This window comes from Centruroides sculpturatus, unplaced genomic scaffold (assembly GCF_000671375.1).
Source record: "Centruroides sculpturatus isolate CEXI.00-Female unplaced genomic scaffold, Cexi_2.0 scaffold99, whole genome shotgun sequence".
Classification (NCBI taxonomy): Eukaryota; Metazoa; Arthropoda; class Arachnida; order Scorpiones; family Buthidae; genus Centruroides; species Centruroides sculpturatus.
Genome location: NW_019384321.1, coordinates 921,055 through 939,703, shown reverse-complemented (window position 1 = coordinate 939,703; position 18,649 = coordinate 921,055). Strand labels below are relative to the sequence as shown.

General features: G+C 31.7%; 1 protein-coding gene across 1 annotated transcript in view; it reads right to left on the bottom strand.

The window, feature by feature from the left end:
* LOC111625558 (peptidase M20 domain-containing protein 2-like) overlaps positions 1-11,154 on the bottom strand; it is a 13,881-nt gene extending 2,727 nt beyond the window's left edge. Inside the window, exons 1-7 of the mRNA XM_023368726.1 lie at positions 10,943-11,154; positions 6,398-6,549; positions 5,404-5,553; positions 3,220-3,361; positions 2,902-3,150; positions 2,767-2,836; positions 18-24 (exon numbers count right to left, since the gene is read on the bottom strand). Coding sequence (XP_023224494.1) covers positions 18-24; positions 2,767-2,836; positions 2,902-3,150; positions 3,220-3,361; positions 5,404-5,553; positions 6,398-6,549; positions 10,943-11,153 — 981 coding nt within the window. The 5' untranslated portion in view covers position 11,154. The remainder of the gene's footprint in view (positions 1-17; positions 25-2,766; positions 2,837-2,901; positions 3,151-3,219; positions 3,362-5,403; positions 5,554-6,397; positions 6,550-10,942) is intronic.
* Between the last annotated feature and the right edge of the window lie 7,495 nt (positions 11,155-18,649).

The window sequence follows — 18,649 nt, the reverse complement described above, 5'->3', positions numbered from 1 at the left end:
ACTATTCGGCCGAATACCGAATACCTAAAAACAGGAGTAATAAATAACAAAAACACAGTAAATTAATCATTTTGGTATTTAGATTTAATGTTATCGAGTTAGTGTTGTTTGTTTATATTTATTTATAATTTGTAACATGCACGAAATAAAAAAGAAAATAATATTAATCACATGTATTCACAATTTATAATTACAAAATCAGCACACGTACACGTCTACCGTTGGAGAATCCTCGCACATCTGAGGGTCTGACCCTGCCTATCCTTCTTTTTAAGCGCTCGTCTTTGTTCTTCCCTTTCTCTTTCCTCTATCGCTCTAATCCATGTATGCCTATGCATACATCATTATACGCACTCACGATACTTTCAATTCGTCACTTTTCCGTCGTAGAGTTCCCCTTTTACAATTACGTGACTCAGCCTGGTGATAACGGAGAAAAGAGACAGATAGGACGTCGATATAAGTCACAGTTATGATTTTACAGATTCGAGACAGCTTGATAGCCCGAACGACCCCAGGCTTTCGCCCGTGCACGCTAAGTGACTTTCATTACAAGCATTTAGCTTTCCGAAGTCTATGACAACAATTGTTTGGCATTGACGGCCGCGAATTTCGTGCCAATAAGTTGCCTCGACTTGTTCGATTATGTTATCAACTCAATTTCATATTTATTTTCACATTTTCACTTCGTGGTCTTCCTCTGTTCTTTTTCCGTTATTTACACGTATAGGTCATTTCATTGTTATCCACATTTGATATCATCATTTCTCACATACTTCCATGACACTGTTGTCTGTCTGCTACAACTGCCAACAATTAACGTGATTGGCGAAGCGTAGTGACAGCAGGCCAATAGAGAGCAGGATCCTTGCCATAATGCGGTTTGCGCGCCAATTTTCGTACGTGCGTTAATCAAGCCGAATAGTTTGGCCGAATATTCGGTATTCGGCCTGAGGCCGAATATACTATTCGTTACAACACTACTTTAAACACAATAAAGACAGCACTATGTAGTTGGATACGACAGACATTACATTTTCTAATTGCATAGCTTTTGCACATAGATTTTCTTGATGGATGGTGCGATGAGATATAAATAATTTAGAAAAATTCTGTTCTCCCATTTTTTGTTTGAATAAGGAAATGACTCCCTTATTTTTTCCTGTCATTGCTGCCGCACACTTCAGAAAATAATATTCAATTTAAACTAGACGAATTACATCGAAAAATATTTATTTATAATTTCTTCTAAACATCTCGCGGGCCGGATAGAAACTTTTCGCGGGCCGTAGCTGGCCCGCGGGCCGGGGGTTGCCCACCGTTGTACTATATACCAGACACCATTTCGATTACGAATCTGTTTATACATCATTTGAGGTCATTGCAAGTAGGAAACATTCTTCCTAATTGCAGTGGCCTTACTACAAGCAATTGAAGTCAGATCGTAAAAAAGCGGTTTTATAATTTTCTCAAGGAGGTGACACTTCATCTTTTGTTATTTGTAAAATTGATCTAATAATTTCCCTATTAACAAAATATATTCTAGCTTTGTTAGTCTGTTTTAACGTATAACTAGCTTTTTAATTATATCTCTTCATTTTAGTACCAAATAATAAAGATTACAGGTGCACAATATTGTCAGGAGATAGACATAATAGGTCTGTAGCGAGAAAGTGGGCTGTTTTAAAAAACTTTTTATTATTATAAATAATAATATAAATTACTATTGATATATAACAATATACCGAGGGGGCGAACCGAGCCAATTGTCTGAGGTTCGGATCTGAGAGATCCGTAAATCGATTTATGAATTCACATATAAATTTATGTACGCTTATTTATAGGCCTATATAAAGTTTTAAGGGCATTAAAATTTTTAACTCTTCACCCTGTGAGAGACGTTTTCCATACCCATCGTTGTTCGTCAAGATCCAGAATGGAGGCAGCCGAATGGCGAGAAACAAGGCCAACTTATATGAGACAGGCTACACATAAAAATTGCTAAAAGTTGCTCCCGATTCCGTATCCTCAAAGTGATAAGCTGATGCCATACTAACCGCGGCCATCCAGCTGCTCGCCCCTAGAAGGAAAGGTTCAATAAGGCAAATAAAATTATTGGTTCTTATTTTGAGGTGGCCCAATCGTCAGTTTCACTTTACCGAAATTTTCCCACTGTACATATATGGATATTCATTTAATTAATTAAATAAAAATATCGTATATTAATTTTAAAGTATTGTTTTATATAATGATAATTATTTTAAATACAGATGAAATTCATTACCTTCACCAAACTCTGCTCTAAATGCAGTTGGTAGAATGTAATTCTTCTGAACAGAAAATCCAAAATCTTGTAACGTAGAAACTAAAACATCATGAGCACGAATTTCTTCATAATTAGTTTCCGGATTTTTCCAAATTTCTTGACTTAATGCATTAAAACGAGAACGTTGTTCGTTTATTATTTTATTAACTAATTTCTTAGCTCCTTCCATCTTGAATATACACAAAGATAAAATGAGCAATTATCACTAACGTTTATTTATATAACTCGGATAATATATCAAATTAATCTCCTTAACAACAAGATTAGAAATCTTTATTAATTTTTTAATACGATTCTTTTGCCATCGCAAAAAAATTAATGAAAGAAAAAGAACTAAATAAAATATAATTTAATTAAATTTTCAATTTAAAAAAATTAAATTTACGATCTGACTTTAAAAAAATCGATTTTATTATATAATTGGGCCATTTTGGTTTTACGTACAGGCAAAAATATGTTNAGCTGCTACGAAAGGGTCATAGTTGGGATTTCCATCTTTGAATTTAACTCCTGTAAAAATTATCAAATAGGAGTTACAGTTATCGGAAAATGTATATTTCTGATTAAAATATTACCTGTTTCTTCAGCGTAGTTCTTGTAAGTATTTGCCAAAAGTTCATTGGTGATGAGATGTTCGTATCGTACTTCGGTATCGTAACTCAGTTTCACTTCACAGCCTGTAGCTTGTGCTGCAGCTAAACAGCAGTCTTCAACTCTCTTTTTCAAATTTTCCAATTCGCGGGAATTATTTGCACCAATAGCATATCTTAATTCCGTCTCATCTGGGATGATACTAGGGCTTCCGCCGCCGTTACTAATAATTCCTACGTAACATACGCAGATAAAATTATTATAAATAACGAAATGATATAAAAAAATAAAATTGAATTTACCATGTATTATGCAATTTGGTTTCGATTGTTTTCGAAGTAAAGCAATATTGTTGTAACATGTAACAGCTGCATCCAAAGCGTTTAATCCTTCCCATGGATATCCACTTGCATGCGCAGCTTTTCCAAAATAATTCACTTTTAGCTATGAAAAATTTGTCATTATTGTATTAATTCTACGAAATAATAATTATTAAAATAGAATTACGCCTTCAGAATAATTACAATACTTTCTTAACAATTCAGTATAATAATAATAATCAAAATACAAATTTTCTGGTGAACACGATTATACAGAACACAGTGTATAATAACTATATTTTTCAGAAAATTTTAATCTTTTAAAATAAATATATATATATATTAGGGGTGTCCACTTAAACACATATATATATATATATATAAGGGCAACGGACATCATCAATATACACACTGTACAGCAGTATTACATTTGGATGATATACACATTATATACAATTTATGTGAATAATCTTTCATATACATATTAATTTTATACATATGCATGTTTTGTGTATGTATGTGTATGTGTGTGTATCAAGGGCTTTATGAGAAATTGATATAGGCTACTTATTAATTATAATTTTGTAGAATAAAATTAATTACTCATCTACAGAGTATTTTATAAACACTAAAAAAGAATACATAATTTTTTTTGTAAAAGTTGTATAAATAAATACACTCAAGTCCCTCTAAAATATAATCGTCTAATCGTCCATAGAGGGGGAAAAAAAAGAATAAACAAAAGAGATAGCAGAAAATTTATGTGAACGTTTCCAGACAATAAAAATGCCCAGGATGTAGCCGAATGTTCCATTAAAGAGCACAAATATGCAAATTAGTCAGGCTCTGAAAATCCAACAATAGCAGGATATTGTCTATTTTGAGGTTTAACCATTGAGGACATATCGTTACTGTTTTACTGTACGATAGTAATAATGATGTCACATAGACAATTTCATGAATGAATTATTGGAAGGCGAAGCCCTTTGCGGCAGATACGTGTCGGCACTCTGAATCTGCCGCAAACATCAGACATAGGCTTTGAACCAGATTTCAAAGAACAGATGTTGAATATGAACCAGAAAAGGTAAGTTTAAGAGTTACCATCTCTCAACAACACTGCTATTTATGTTATCAGCGTATCATAACAGAACAATGATAAACGACTCTCTGCAAAGCTGTTTACAGTCGCTGATATTAACGTTTCCCGAAAAACTGTGTACAATCAGGCTTCAGGCAAATTGTCTTTCTGCGAAAGGCACTTTGTTTTTTATTGATCCCTGTAAACAAAAGAGCTTATTTTAGATTATGTCAAAGACATGGACATTGAAGAAATAGACAATGTTCTGTTCACTGACGATTCAAGTACAGTCTGTAGAATCATTCTCATCGGATTGACTGTAGAAAATGGGAAACTCGATTAGTCTTATAAACATACTGAAAGGTGTTCAATTCAGAGGTGGTAGTGTTTTGTATGGTATGAAATGGCATTTCATAATGTCATTATTGCAAAAAGGTATAGAAAGCTTTATGTAGACATGCGAGACTTTTCTGAGTTGCTATGGGTGCAGATTTTATTTTCATGGACGACAATGCTCGAGCGCATAGGGTTGCACTTACCAATGACTTTCTTTACAGTGAAGATATTCGTTGCATGTGTTGAAATGATCGGCTATATCTCCGGACCTTAAAACTATAGAACTTGTGTGGAATTCTCTAGGAAGACGAATTACGTTCACCAAGAACACTTTTTTATGTGGTTTTAGGCCCCTTACCGCTCAGAGAGCACAAAGATGCCAATACCACCAAGAACACTTCAGCAGGTTCATGACGCTTTTGTTTAAGAATGGACTTTGTCCCCGCTAGAGCAGATTAATAACGTTATAGCCATCATGAATTCCTATGAAGCATGTGTGAGTGTAGGAGGTAGAAATGATTTACGACAATGCTTAGTGCTTTTTCTAAAAACAGAACGTTGTATGTATAACAACATTTTTGGTTATAACTTGTTATACATACAACGTTCTGTTTTTATGTTAAGTTTCAATCTGCTCTAATCAGCATTTTCAAAGATACAAGCCAAATTATTGCCAATAGCTCAAAATAAACAAAAATGTAGTTTTATGTAAAGAGAAATGTCAAATATCTGTATTTTAACTTCATTACCTTTATGAAAGATATAAAAGGTGGATACAGATGATCTGTTGGACTGGGATGTACCATTAAGACAATATCAATATCTTTAAAGGCTCCTGCTTCAAGTAGTTTTATCTTTCCCCCTCCACCTTCTTCGGCAGGAGTGCCAAGAACTACAATCTAAAATAAATTATTATTATAAAATATATTTAAATTAAAAAATTGATGTCAATGCATTATATAAATAATTAGTGATTGAAATATTTCTGTGAAGCGTCAATCTATTTACCTGGAAATCTGAGTTTGATTTCGTTTTAAACTCCAAAATTTATCATGGATTTCATATTATTCGTTTTTCGGATTTCGACACGCATTAAATCGACTCGTAATAATGGGCTAGTTTAATTTTATTTGGATCCTCAGCTATAAGACCGAATGACCGGAATATTTAAATATATAGTTGCTATTCTGAAAGATCCACATTTGGATAGGATCCTCAGGAATCTTCATGTAAAAAAGGGCATTGTTCTTATTGAATATGTGTTGTGAACTTGGTTGTGGTGTGAATATGTTTGTGTGGCAAAAGGACTCAACCTTATGCTATAACGATGCCGCCAATCAGGTAAATAAAATTATCATTAGATTTTCTACCAACATTAGTCTTTATTTTCTTCTATATTAAACTTTCAGGATTGAATTAGTTTACGAAGTTACATTTTATACGAAATTCAATTTTGCATATTACCAATGAACTTAATTTAAAATGAGATCGGTAAGCATGGATGCAGGATAGATTCTAACCCAGATCCCTCTTCACCTTTGCTATGTGCAACTTTATCGCCAGCATCAACAATTTATTACAAATACAGTATAATAGGTAGTGTAAACTATTACTATACACATATACATTTCTTAAACTACTTTATTCCTTTACTCGAGAAAAATTTTCTTGCGGGCTCTAATTTTTCTTTTTATAGATACGAATATCTTCGGAAGGGTTATTTTAAGTTTAAATAATACTTACTTTACCTTGGATACTTTTATGATTTTCCATAACATACTTAATTGCAACAGCAGCGGCTACACCGGCTTCTGCTATCAAGTTATGTCCACATGCGTGACCAATTTCTGGTAGAGCATCATACTCGCATAGTACAGCAATTTTAGGATAGTTTCCTATGAAATTATGTGATTTGTATATAAATATTTTCTGATAAAATATATAAAGATTTCAGAAGCGATTAAATCACGATTAGTAATATAAAATGTTTTAAACTGGTTTAACTGTTCTTAAAATATTCTTAAAGGTAATTATCAATTAACTGATTTTCGGATTATCATTAAAATTTATAATATATAAAAAGTTAAAATAATAGGCCTACAGAAATATTATGTTAACATTACCAATGACCGGTGGCCCGTTATAGCTTCATTGGACCCCAGGCAAATTTGAATTAGGTGACTCCATGTACAGTATTGACTTCCGGCATTTTTCTTCGGGAAAATTTTTGAGAAATATTAGCTTATAAAAGATTGCTTTGGGGCATCTTGTTGGTAGGGGCTCTAGGCAATTGTTCTGTTTGGCCGTAGGATAATGCCCACTGCCAACAAGTTTTTAGTAGGGTTTCTCATTTTCCAGTCTTTTGCTTGATCCGGGGAAATTCCGGAATATATTATTTTTAAGATATAAAATAAATCTTAAAATTGAATGAAATAATTATTTTTCACTTTTAAGTAACTTAATACATCCTGCAACCTCAAAATAATAATATTAATAATGCTTTGTAAAATATGTATTAGTAACTTTGAATTACATAGAAATTTTCACAAATAGAAAAAAATTATTAAAGTTTGTTGGAAATTGCTTATAACAAAAATGCCTTTAAATTGAGTTGATTACTCCGATTGCTCAATTTGATTCTTATTTTACTAAGGAAAAGTCCTGCTACCGAGAATGCCTTTTTCCATTTAATTCATGTGGCTAGAATCGTCTTTAATGCATTTAAGAGAAGACGGATATTATTATTTTTTCATCTGAAGCCTGGAAGATTGCTAGTTCGTTTTCGCGATGTGTTACAGTACTTCTTTTGCCGTCTAATCAAGAGCAGATCTACATAGGGACTAATAGGGCTTAATTCCTGGGCTCAAGTGTCAAGGGCTCAGAAAAATTGAATTACTATCATAAATTATTAATACTTATTCATTAACAATGGGCACTTATCGATATAAAGTTTGTCATTCAACACAATTTCATAAATAAATATATTTTAACTCTGATTTTTATGTTATTAGAAATAAATTTTAAACTCCAATTTAAAGATTCTTAATCTAACAAAAAATGGGGCGTCAATGGACTTCAATAAGCCCTAGGTCCCGAAAAACCCATATCCGCCCCTGCGTCTAGTATTCTTGATTTGTCTACCTCGGCTGCTTTAATAGCGGCATCAAGCTTACAGCCCGATAATTCGACAGTTCGTTTGGCTTTAATAATCTGATTTATGAAGAAAAACTTCATACTTGCAGACTTCGTACTCGTTTCTATCCTTGCCCAAATTGGTGTAATACAGTAGTTATTAAAGCTACTGGGCATGGTTAAAAATTAAGACAGCATAAGCACAATTATTCCAGATATTACAGGTAAAGAATTTTGAGAGTCCGGTCACAAATAGGTTACATATTGATTATTGACAATTTGTGGGATGTCATAATAAGCAAAAATTTAAATAAACTAATAAGTAGGCTTAAAATTAATAAATACAAATGTATTCTGTCAGTTTATGATTTAATAATACTTTCAATTTGCAAAATTTCTTCAACTTTAACAAAAAATAAGAAAAAAAAGTGATTTTTTAAGAAATTTGAGGGATTTCCCGAAATGAGATGAGTTTCCAGGGTTAAAAATCTCCCGTGATCCGGATGGAGAAACTTTAGGTTATCGTGTGTTTAAATGAAAAAAAGTAGAACTTTCTATAATATTGAAGTTAATAAAATGCAATGAAACACTGAATATGTTTTTCTAAATTTTGTTTCTTTTGCTCTATGGGTAATAAGAGGGACTTTTTCCAAATCCTTCACGGTTCAGTCAGACATACAATGGGTATAGATAACCGTTAGGACCAATATATCTGGTATTACCATGTAAAAGTTTTTGGAGATTTGCTCCTCTGGATCACTCCCGAGTCCTCCAGAGATAGGCTTTCCAGATGTTCCGCTTTGACTGAAACTGTCTCTGTTTGTTGATGTGGTCTCTGCAACCCGGCCAGTTTGGCAATTTGTCCCGGTTATTTGGTAAAATTTTAAAAGTGCCAAATATACAAGAAGTAAAAATAGTACAGCCTCGGTTAAAATGGCGATTTGGCAACTAAAATATTTCCTCTGTTACAGTCACTGTTGCCAATCTAAATATTTTGTATCTAATTGTAAGTACATGTTTCCCCCAAAATTTATAGCACTTGGCCTAATGAATGTAAACGTTTTATCTTTTTATCCAGATATTTTTTCACAGAATTTATAAATAGCACGTAGCCTATGATATCCAGATATTTTTATTATATTTTTAAAATATTTGTTTCAATTATATGTTGATTACCAATGTAAATGTACAGAATTTTATCATTCGTATCAAAGTGTCAATCAAGAAAAGTCAAGGATAGCAGTACGTATTAATGCAGATATCATCGTTACGAACAATTACTTTTTGATAAAATTTGATAATTATATAAACCTGATAATTGGAATTTATAAAGTTTATATAATATTTATAAATTAAAAATTTATAAAAGATTTTAAGTTCGACTTTTTATAAATCGTAATTTTTAATATTTAAAATGAAATAATACGATTTATCATCAAAAATATAAATTAAAATGGAATTTATTATTTACAAAATGTGTTTGAATAAATGTAAGGTAAAGGCTTCATTATATCCAGTCATTGTACCTTTAGACTCTAAAGTTTAGAGTCTATCATGGATTCCACGAAATGGTACTATATCAAGGGTGGGCAACCTTTTTTATAACATGGGCCAGAATAAATTTTACGTTTTTTCCGCGGGCCATAGTAGTTAATTGACACCTTGTGACCAGTAAATTTTTAGTCTGCAAATATGAAATAAATAAATAAAAAGAAATTAATTACTACAGTCGACCCCCCTATAACACTGTTGATTATTCCGTTTTATATGAATTCCATGTTGTATGAGTCACTTAGATTTTACAAATGCGTGTGCCGGGCTGTGAACGGCTCACCTATTTGTAAAATCTAAGTGACTTTAAACACAATAAAAACAGCACTATGTAGTTGGATACGACAGACATTACATTTTCTAATTGCATAGCTTTTGCACATAGATTTTCTTGATGGATGATGCGATGAGATATAAATAATTTAGAAAAATTCTGTTCTCCCATTTTTTGTTTGAATAAGGAAATGACTCCCTTATTTTTTCCTGTCATTGCTGCCGCACACTTCAGAAAATAATATTCAATTTAAACTAGACGAATTACATCGAAAAATATTTATTTATAATTTCTTCTAAACATCTCGCGGGCCGGATAGAAACTTTTCGCGGGCCGTAGCTGGCCCGCGGGCCGGGGGTTGCCCACCGTTGTACTATATACCAGACACCATTTCGATTACGAATCTGTTTATACATCATTTGAGGTCATTGCAAGTAGGAAACATTCTTCCTAATTGCAGTGGCCTTACTACAAGCAATTGAAGTCAGATCGTAAAAAAGCGGTTTTATAATTTTCTCAAGGAGGTGACACTTCATCTTTTGTTATTTGTAAAATTGATCTAATAATTTCCCTATTAACAAAATATATTCTAGCTTTGTTAGTCTGTTTTAACGTATAACTAGCTTTTTAATTATATCTCTTCATTTTAGTACCAAATAATAAAGATTACAGGTGCACAATATTGTCAGGAGATAGACATAATAGGTCTGTAGCGAGAAAGTGGGCTGTTTTAAAAAACTTTTTATTATTATAAATAATAATATAAATTACTATTGATATATAACAATATACCGAGGGGGCGAACCGAGCCAATTGTCTGAGGTTCGGATCTGAGAGATCCGTAAATCGATTTATGAATTCACATATAAATTTATGTACGCTTATTTATAGGCCTATATAAAGTTTTAAGGGCATTAAAATTTTTAACTCTTCACCCTGTGAGAGACGTTTTCCATACCCATCGTTGTTCGTCAAGATCCAGAATGGAGGCAGCCGAATGGCGAGAAACAAGGCCAACTTATATGAGACAGGCTACACATAAAAATTGCTAAAAGTTGCTCCCGATTCCGTATCCTCAAAGTGATAAGCTGATGCCATACTAACCGCGGCCATCCAGCTGCTCGCCCCTAGAAGGAAAGGTTCAATAAGGCAAATAAAATTATTGGTTCTTATTTTGAGGTGGCCCAATCGTCAGTTTCACTTTACCAAAATTTTCCCACTGTACATATATGGATATTCATTTAATTAATTAAATAAAAATATCGTATATTAATTTTAAAGTATTGTTTTATATAATGATAATTATTTTAAATACAGATGAAATTCATTACCTTCACCAAACTCTGCTCTAAATGCAGTTGGTAGAATGTAATTCTTCTGAACAGAAAATCCAAAATCTTGTAACGTAGAAACTAAAACATCATGAGCACGAATTTCTTCATAATTAGTTTCCGGATTTTTCCAAATTTCTTGACTTAATGCATTAAAACGAGAACGTTGTTCGTTTATTATTTTATTAACTAATTTCTTAGCTCCTTCCATCTTGAATATACACAAAGATAAAATGAGCAATTATCACTAACGTTTATTTATATAACTCGGATAATATATCAAATTAATCTCCTTAACAACAAGATTAGAAATCTTTATTAATTTTTTAATACGATTCTTTTGCCATCGCAAAAAAATTAATGAAAGAAAAAGAACTAAATAAAATATAATTTAATTAAATTTTCAATTTAAAAAAATTAAATTTACGATCTGACTTTAAAAAAATCGATTTTATTATATAATTGGGCCATTTTGGTTTTACGTACAGGCAATCCGAGTTTTTTTTTTATCCTCCCCTTTTAAGAACCTCAGATATGTGCTTATCGATTTTTGTCTTGGTTCAGCACTTAGAATACATTATTTATTTATCTAATTTTTTCTTTTTGTAGATTATAATTTTATTATTTATATAGATTATTTTTACTAGATAGGATTCTAGGTGTTATACATTATTAAGCATTCTATAAAACAGATTTCGTAAGCTATCTAAACGTAATTTGCAAGCTCTGAAATCTATACTTTTCTAGGATTTTGCCCAATTGAAAAACATGTTAATATCTAAAATTCGTAATATTTTTATTAGAGATCATTCATTTCTCACTTTTTTTTTTATAAAGAACATTGTATATAAATATTGATAATGATGAGTAAACCTTGAAATATTATTATATAATCTTTAATCGAGGAAAACTGATATAGTAAAGATATTTAAAATAAAATAGGTAAATAATTTTATTTATCTTGAGATTTTATATAAGTTACACGTCTTATGCCATCCGGAAAGTTCTGAAAGATAAACAGTGTCATTTATCTAATCTTTTAGTTAAAACTTCTGTGTTTAGACCTGATTTATTTCAGAACTTTTGTTAGTCTTTTTCTATACTGTGCTTGTAAAAGTACAAAAAATGGTGTGATGGAGCAAAGAGCAGTAATTAAATTTAATTGTTAGCTTGTTCAAACAGCTATGAAACTTAGAATATCGCGGAAATTGTTTACGGAGATAATTGTTTATCTTGTTCAAAGATGTTTGAGAGGTAGAAACGTTTTCACGAAGGAAGCCAATCGCTCGAAGATAATTCAGAGTGATGCTCCGTGTTACGGGAAAAGTAACTTTTTCCTCTTTTCCTGCTCAAGATGCACATGAAGGGTAAACAATGCGACGATTTATAATGCATTTAAGTCAATGTGACGTCAGAATTCGAGGATTACAATAGAACAATTTTCAAATCGCTTTCAGTGGTTGTATGAACGATGTCAATGGTGCATTGAGACGGAGAGTGACTTTATCGAGCGAGTGATCCTAAAGATTAAAATTCTTTCTGTTTACATTTGGATTTTTTAGAACATTAGTCCCAGAACTCTCCGGACAGACGGTGTAAAGACTCAATTTTATTAACAGAACAAATATATGTAAATTATTAATCACTGATTTAAGACCTTTCAAAACCTATAGCTTGAGAGACCCAGGATCGAATCCTGGCGATCGATAAACCTAAAAAGTTATTCATGGGCAGTCTGTATCTTCCTCATCACCCCTTCGCCAAGCCCACGATAGGTATGAAAAAAGGCATTTTTAATGTCTACAAGGAAAAAGTAATTTTTAAAAACTACAGAATATATAAAATTACTAAAAAACATCTACTTAATTATCAAAATGTTTACTGACTAATAAATAAATTTACAGTAAAGTTAGATTTAATACCTACGGAATCATAATGGTGCCAGATTACAGAAAATACGGAATACCGACATTTCAGCTTATCAGGTGCCGGATTAACAGAATTTTATTGCATTTCAAAAAAAATGATGCGTATATTGCGTATTCTTATTGAAAAACGTAAAGAATTCGTACTTGCACGTACGTATTGTATGTCTAGTTAGCAATTAAACATTTTAAAGAATAAAATATTCTACATACTGATGGAGGTGATGTTACGATGAAAGTTGAGAAGAGTGGACATTGAGAGGAATTACTGTGTTAACATATATACTTTCGTATTTTGTCTTTAATTATAATAGGATTAAAAATATTAATAACAAAAGATTAATATTGTAAAATTATACAAGTTATTATGTTTTTGTGACTAAAAATGTAATTATATTTTTAAAGAGAGACTGAAAAAAATTTCTTCATAATATTCGATCTATAATACTAATTAAATTTTTAATTAATATTATGGATCGAATATTATGAAGCAATTTTTAATTAATATTGATTATTTTCCTTATATTTAATACTTTTATTGAGTGGTTAAAACTTCTCTATTTAGAATTTTAATTAAATATCGATTTGAACTTTCAAAAGTTTCATAGATAATATTTTCATGTACAGGGTCATTATAAAATCTCAATCTATTTTTGAGAAAATGGTAACAAAATCTTATGTATGCTCGTTGTGTGAATATGCTGATTGAAGAAAAGAGAATGCTGTTGTTTGCGTATGTGTACTGCACTTTGTAAAAAAGTGTCCTCTTTCTTTTCAGTCCCATGGAAGTTTTACGAGCTTTGTTTTTCGGTGTATTCACGTTCACGGTGTTGCGGGATTTAACTACCGTGACGGAATATTTCCCTCTTCCAAATAAGTGTGGAATTTTTACATAAATGTAATAATTAAAAATCACACAAGCATATATATTTTCTTTATTTATCCACTAGTAAAAAGGTGTTTTTCTTTTTTAAACCTCTTCTCTTGAAAATTCGTTTTTTTTCTCGGAACTGTTATCTACTACAAATACATTTAAAGATCTTTGTTTCTAAATATTATAAACATAAAAACACAAGTAAACAAAATAATGTTTTGTTTACTTGTGTTTTTTGCTTTTAATTTCTTACACACAAGACACACAAGTCCATACCTGAAGATAGGGTTTGTGATGGTCTACATTTGTCTTAAGGACAAATATTTTGAGAGAATTTATTAATTAAAATTTTACTTATTTTACGACTTGAAAAATAATTGTAAGAGTCAATACTTCTATAATTAAGCATTTATTGATAATCACAGATTTTACTTTTAATAAAATATTCAAATATAGCTGGACATTCCAAAGGTGCCATTCTCTCGTGTCATTATTCTAAGTTGCTATAGGACTAATTGATGAAAATAAATTAGAAAATACATGTTTGTAGAAGAAACTGTGCCTAAATCCGAAAATTTTACACTAGACTAAATTCGATGATATTCTGTGAATATTATTGACCACTTTATGAATTAAACATTGATATAAATATTTCCTGATAGATAATAACAATGATATTAGTAAAATTACAGAAGCCGATTTTATCAATTATTTTCTATAAGTAAAAAGATAAAAATATAGAATTCAAATTTTCACTTTATATTTTTATCAGTGAAAGCTGGGAATAATACTTTTACCAAGCTTGGGAAGTCTTTTAAGAGTAACTGGGCCCTATTTAGGAGGCACAGACGTGGAGGAAACCCGAAAAGCTCTCTACTCCTGGCGAGGCCCGAACCAACAACCAAACTTCCAGTGTTCAAAGAACGGAACCGCTTGGCCACTGGAGGGCCTGAAGTATACTTATGTTGTAAAAATTAATAAACTTCTTCTTCTTTATCTGCGCCTTTTCCCATGTTTATACGGGGTCGGCGTTTCTTTCTCTAAAAGGTTTTCTCCATTTTTCCCTCTTAAGGACTTCTTCTCTCTTAAGTCCCCTCTAGTGCAAGTCTTCTTTCATCTTATCTTTCTCTTTTTCTCTTTCCTTTTACTAAAAATTAAAAAAACTATGCCATGAAAAAATAATGGAATAATCCTTTTTAAAATATTGCGCACGGTTTGATGGATGGTCAGCATTAAATCACGAACTTAAATGCATACAAAATATTGAAAAAAACTATAGAAGAGGAGAGTTTGCAAAGTAGTCGTCGTTCTCGAGTAAAAATGCGCATCGAAAAGAAATTCAAAGAATATTGTTTTTGTATAATGTTTTTGTTAAATCCTCTCATTAATCAGGATCACATTTCTTTTTTCGTTACCGAGAAAAATAGTTTATTATACAGTATTTAAAATTTATATTTATAATTTTAAATCTGTGCTGTTATTAATAATTTCATATTTGGCACAATTTCAGTTAGTAATTTCATAAGATTTGTAAGAGATAACAATTTGATATCATTTGCAAATTGTACATTATGACATTGAGGGCTGGATGGCCGAGGCGGTTAAGATGTCAGACTAGATCCACAATGGGGCAGCCGGAGAGATATTTCTCCGGTTGCCCCATTGTGGACCTAGCCTCATTCATGTTGGATATAATGTTAAAAAGGCTTGAAACTTTATCTTTTCAGTCTGGTTAAAACACTAATCATAAGAAATATAATGGATTTAATTAATGTAAAGGTGTGTTTTTAGTTATGGAAAGACTGGGTGGAGAAAGATGGGCACCAATCAACATATCTTGGATAAACCATGCCGAAAAATTACGAAAATTTTTCGACTACCAAGATGGATTCTATCCTGGGTCTTTAGAGTGTTAGTCTTAACTGTGTCGGCCAACCGGTTACATTAATGTAATGACAATATATTTAATTAAACAAAAGTACAAAAATTATTATAAAATATTTTTGTCGTATTAATAATGAAAGCGTTTTTTAATGAGCTAGAACAATATTAATTTGTCCCTGATTTAAGTACAAGATTGCGTGAGAGATAAATAATTATATTTAAAATATAATTAAAAGTTTTGAAATGTATTAATAACTTCAGATCGAACATTTCGTTTGACGTAAAGCTATGTTTCACAGCTTTAAATGATTAAATGTTGAGTAGTGATGTGTTCATTCTAAATAAACTATACTAGCAGAATGAAGCGAGTTTGTCCTGTCCATCAAAAAGAGTAAGTAATAATGTTTAATATTTTAATTAATGTACATTTGTATAATACATTTTTATATTATTATATATTAACTACTCGCTTATGATGAAATCAATTGACAGTATATTCGACAAGATAATTGTCAGCACTAAAGATGGTCGCTTATCACTTTCCAAAGTGGAAGCAAAGCAAATGGAAAACATGAAAAAAAGAAATATGTATCGAAATATTTTCAAAATTCTAATTTTCATAATTTTCTGCGCCGGTTGTTGTTACCAAGTGACGAGGTATCTTATTGTCTACTTTCAATATCCCATCGTTGTCGATATTCAAGAGAAGACTATAGATGCAATTGAACCTCCTGGAATTACTATTTGCAGTTCAAATGGGTAAATATAATTTTAAGAATAATTTTGTGGCAAGAATGTATTTTAGACTTCGGCATAATACTATAAAATTGTATATTTTTTCCAATATATAAAATGCTCAAGATTAATTAACCGAAATACTGTATTTATATTTTTTTAAGGCTTTAAGAATGGTTGAAACCGGATTGGTACAGCTGAATGTTATTATTTATTTAAGAATCAGTTTTTATATGGTTAACTGACGTTTGGGTCATTGGATATTGAGTTACATTTAATAATTTTTTTACTCTTTATCCTTTGAGTACTAAGGGGACTATTTTTATGCTCATCATGGGCTCGACAAGGCAATGGAGCGTTATATCTTTATGGGACCCAGGCGAATTTGAATTCGGGGGCCATGTAAAGCGTTGAACTCATACAGTTTTTTTAGGAGAAATGTTTTGGGAAAAGATTTTTATAGAAAAATTAGTTTACTAACAAGGGGCCCAGGCAATTGCCAATAGGATAAAGAGTCACTGAGCCAAGGCTTACAGTAAGGCGGCCGGGTAGTTAGGAATTGGCTCCAGCCAACCTTAAAATTTCTGTGAAATGTAGATCTCTCGAATTCTACCATTGAAACAAAAATTCTTAACGGTATCTGATATTAATAATAGTACTGCACATGTAGTATTAATTAATAATACAAACGACACTTCATATAGAGTAATATATTATTTAGTCAAGTTTATATATATATATTAATATTTTTACGTTTAATTTAGTATCCATCGAACTCGATACTGTAAAGAAAATTCCCACAAATGTAAACCAGTTGAGGATATTACCAAATTTTGCGAAACTTTCCAAGACTTCTGCGAAAATTTGGGGAATTTCTCATCTTTAGAAAACTTGATGGTAAGTTTAGTTCGACTGTAAACTTATATTTCGATGTTATCAATTTCAGCAAGGAAAAAAAGATACATAACTAACTATAAACAGAAATTACCTGAATTTTTAAATACATAGTTCGTGTTTGCTTCTTTCCTTGGATTGAAATTATAAGATAAAGACAACACAACACGTGAACGATCTGTTAAGAAGGAAATGCTTCTCGTCAGAGCCATAGCAATGCATTGGCACTTGTCCTTCACATCTCTGAAACATATATGCGCCGTGGACTAAAAACTAATGCATTATAAAGGACGCCAAAAACATTGCTATTTAATTTTCTGTTAGTAAAAATAACATTAATTTCGTAGGATTTAGAATCACTACAGGCCTCTAAGTCTTCTCCGAATTCAGGAGAAGTTGGCGTTTCCGCTCTCTGCGGCCTGTAGTGCTGTACGAGGATGGGTTAATAAGTAAGAGCAAATCGCATCTTCGCATTTTATTGAAATGTACGGTATATCATAATAAGACCACATAAGATTCTAAATATCACTTTTGTATAGCTGTTATTATGTTCTATGTATGTATGTATGTATGTCTCTTCAATCCGATATTAAGTTCGGTAGACTATCATTACAGCTTTACACAAGCTGTAATGATAGTCTACCGAACTTAATGTCGGATTAAAGAGACATACATACATACCACATAAGATGTCATCCTTTGCAATGCACTTTTTACATCTTTCGACAAGTTTCGGTATTCCGGTAGCAAAAATATTTTTGATTCTTGTCCAAGCCACAAGTGCATTGCCTTCTTCATCGTATCGTTGCTGTGAAATCTTCGTCTTCGCAATGCTATCTTAAGATTACCAACCACATGATAATCAAACAGACAGAAACTTTATTCTGAAGGTAAAAATTTTCTTTACCTCAGCATGGTAATGTGTCAAGAATGCTCTGAAAATCGATTCGACTTGTTTCATTAGTAACAGTCTTGGCATCTGGCTGTCCACGTGGAGTTCTACGGATCTCGTTTAACACCGAAGTAGGGGCTAATTTTGCATAGAAAGACCTTTGCAGATCGCCCATGCGTTTTACGACCTTATTCCGTCAATCCAATTCTTTTACTTTTTGTCAAATTATTTTTATTTAATCCCTACATCTAAGGTGCTTGAGCTTACATCATATTCACCTGTGCCTAAATAAGGCCCAGATTCTAAAAAAACTTACAACACCGAGATTACCTGGATATTTATTCGACTCCCTAGATTTTCAAAGCCAATAATACTGTAATAATAATCCTTGTTCCAGTTTTTCAGGAAATTAACTATAACATTAGCTATTTTATCTGTTAACATGTAATCAAAAACCCCAAATTAAATAATGAAATTATCGACATTTCTAATTTTAAGATTCC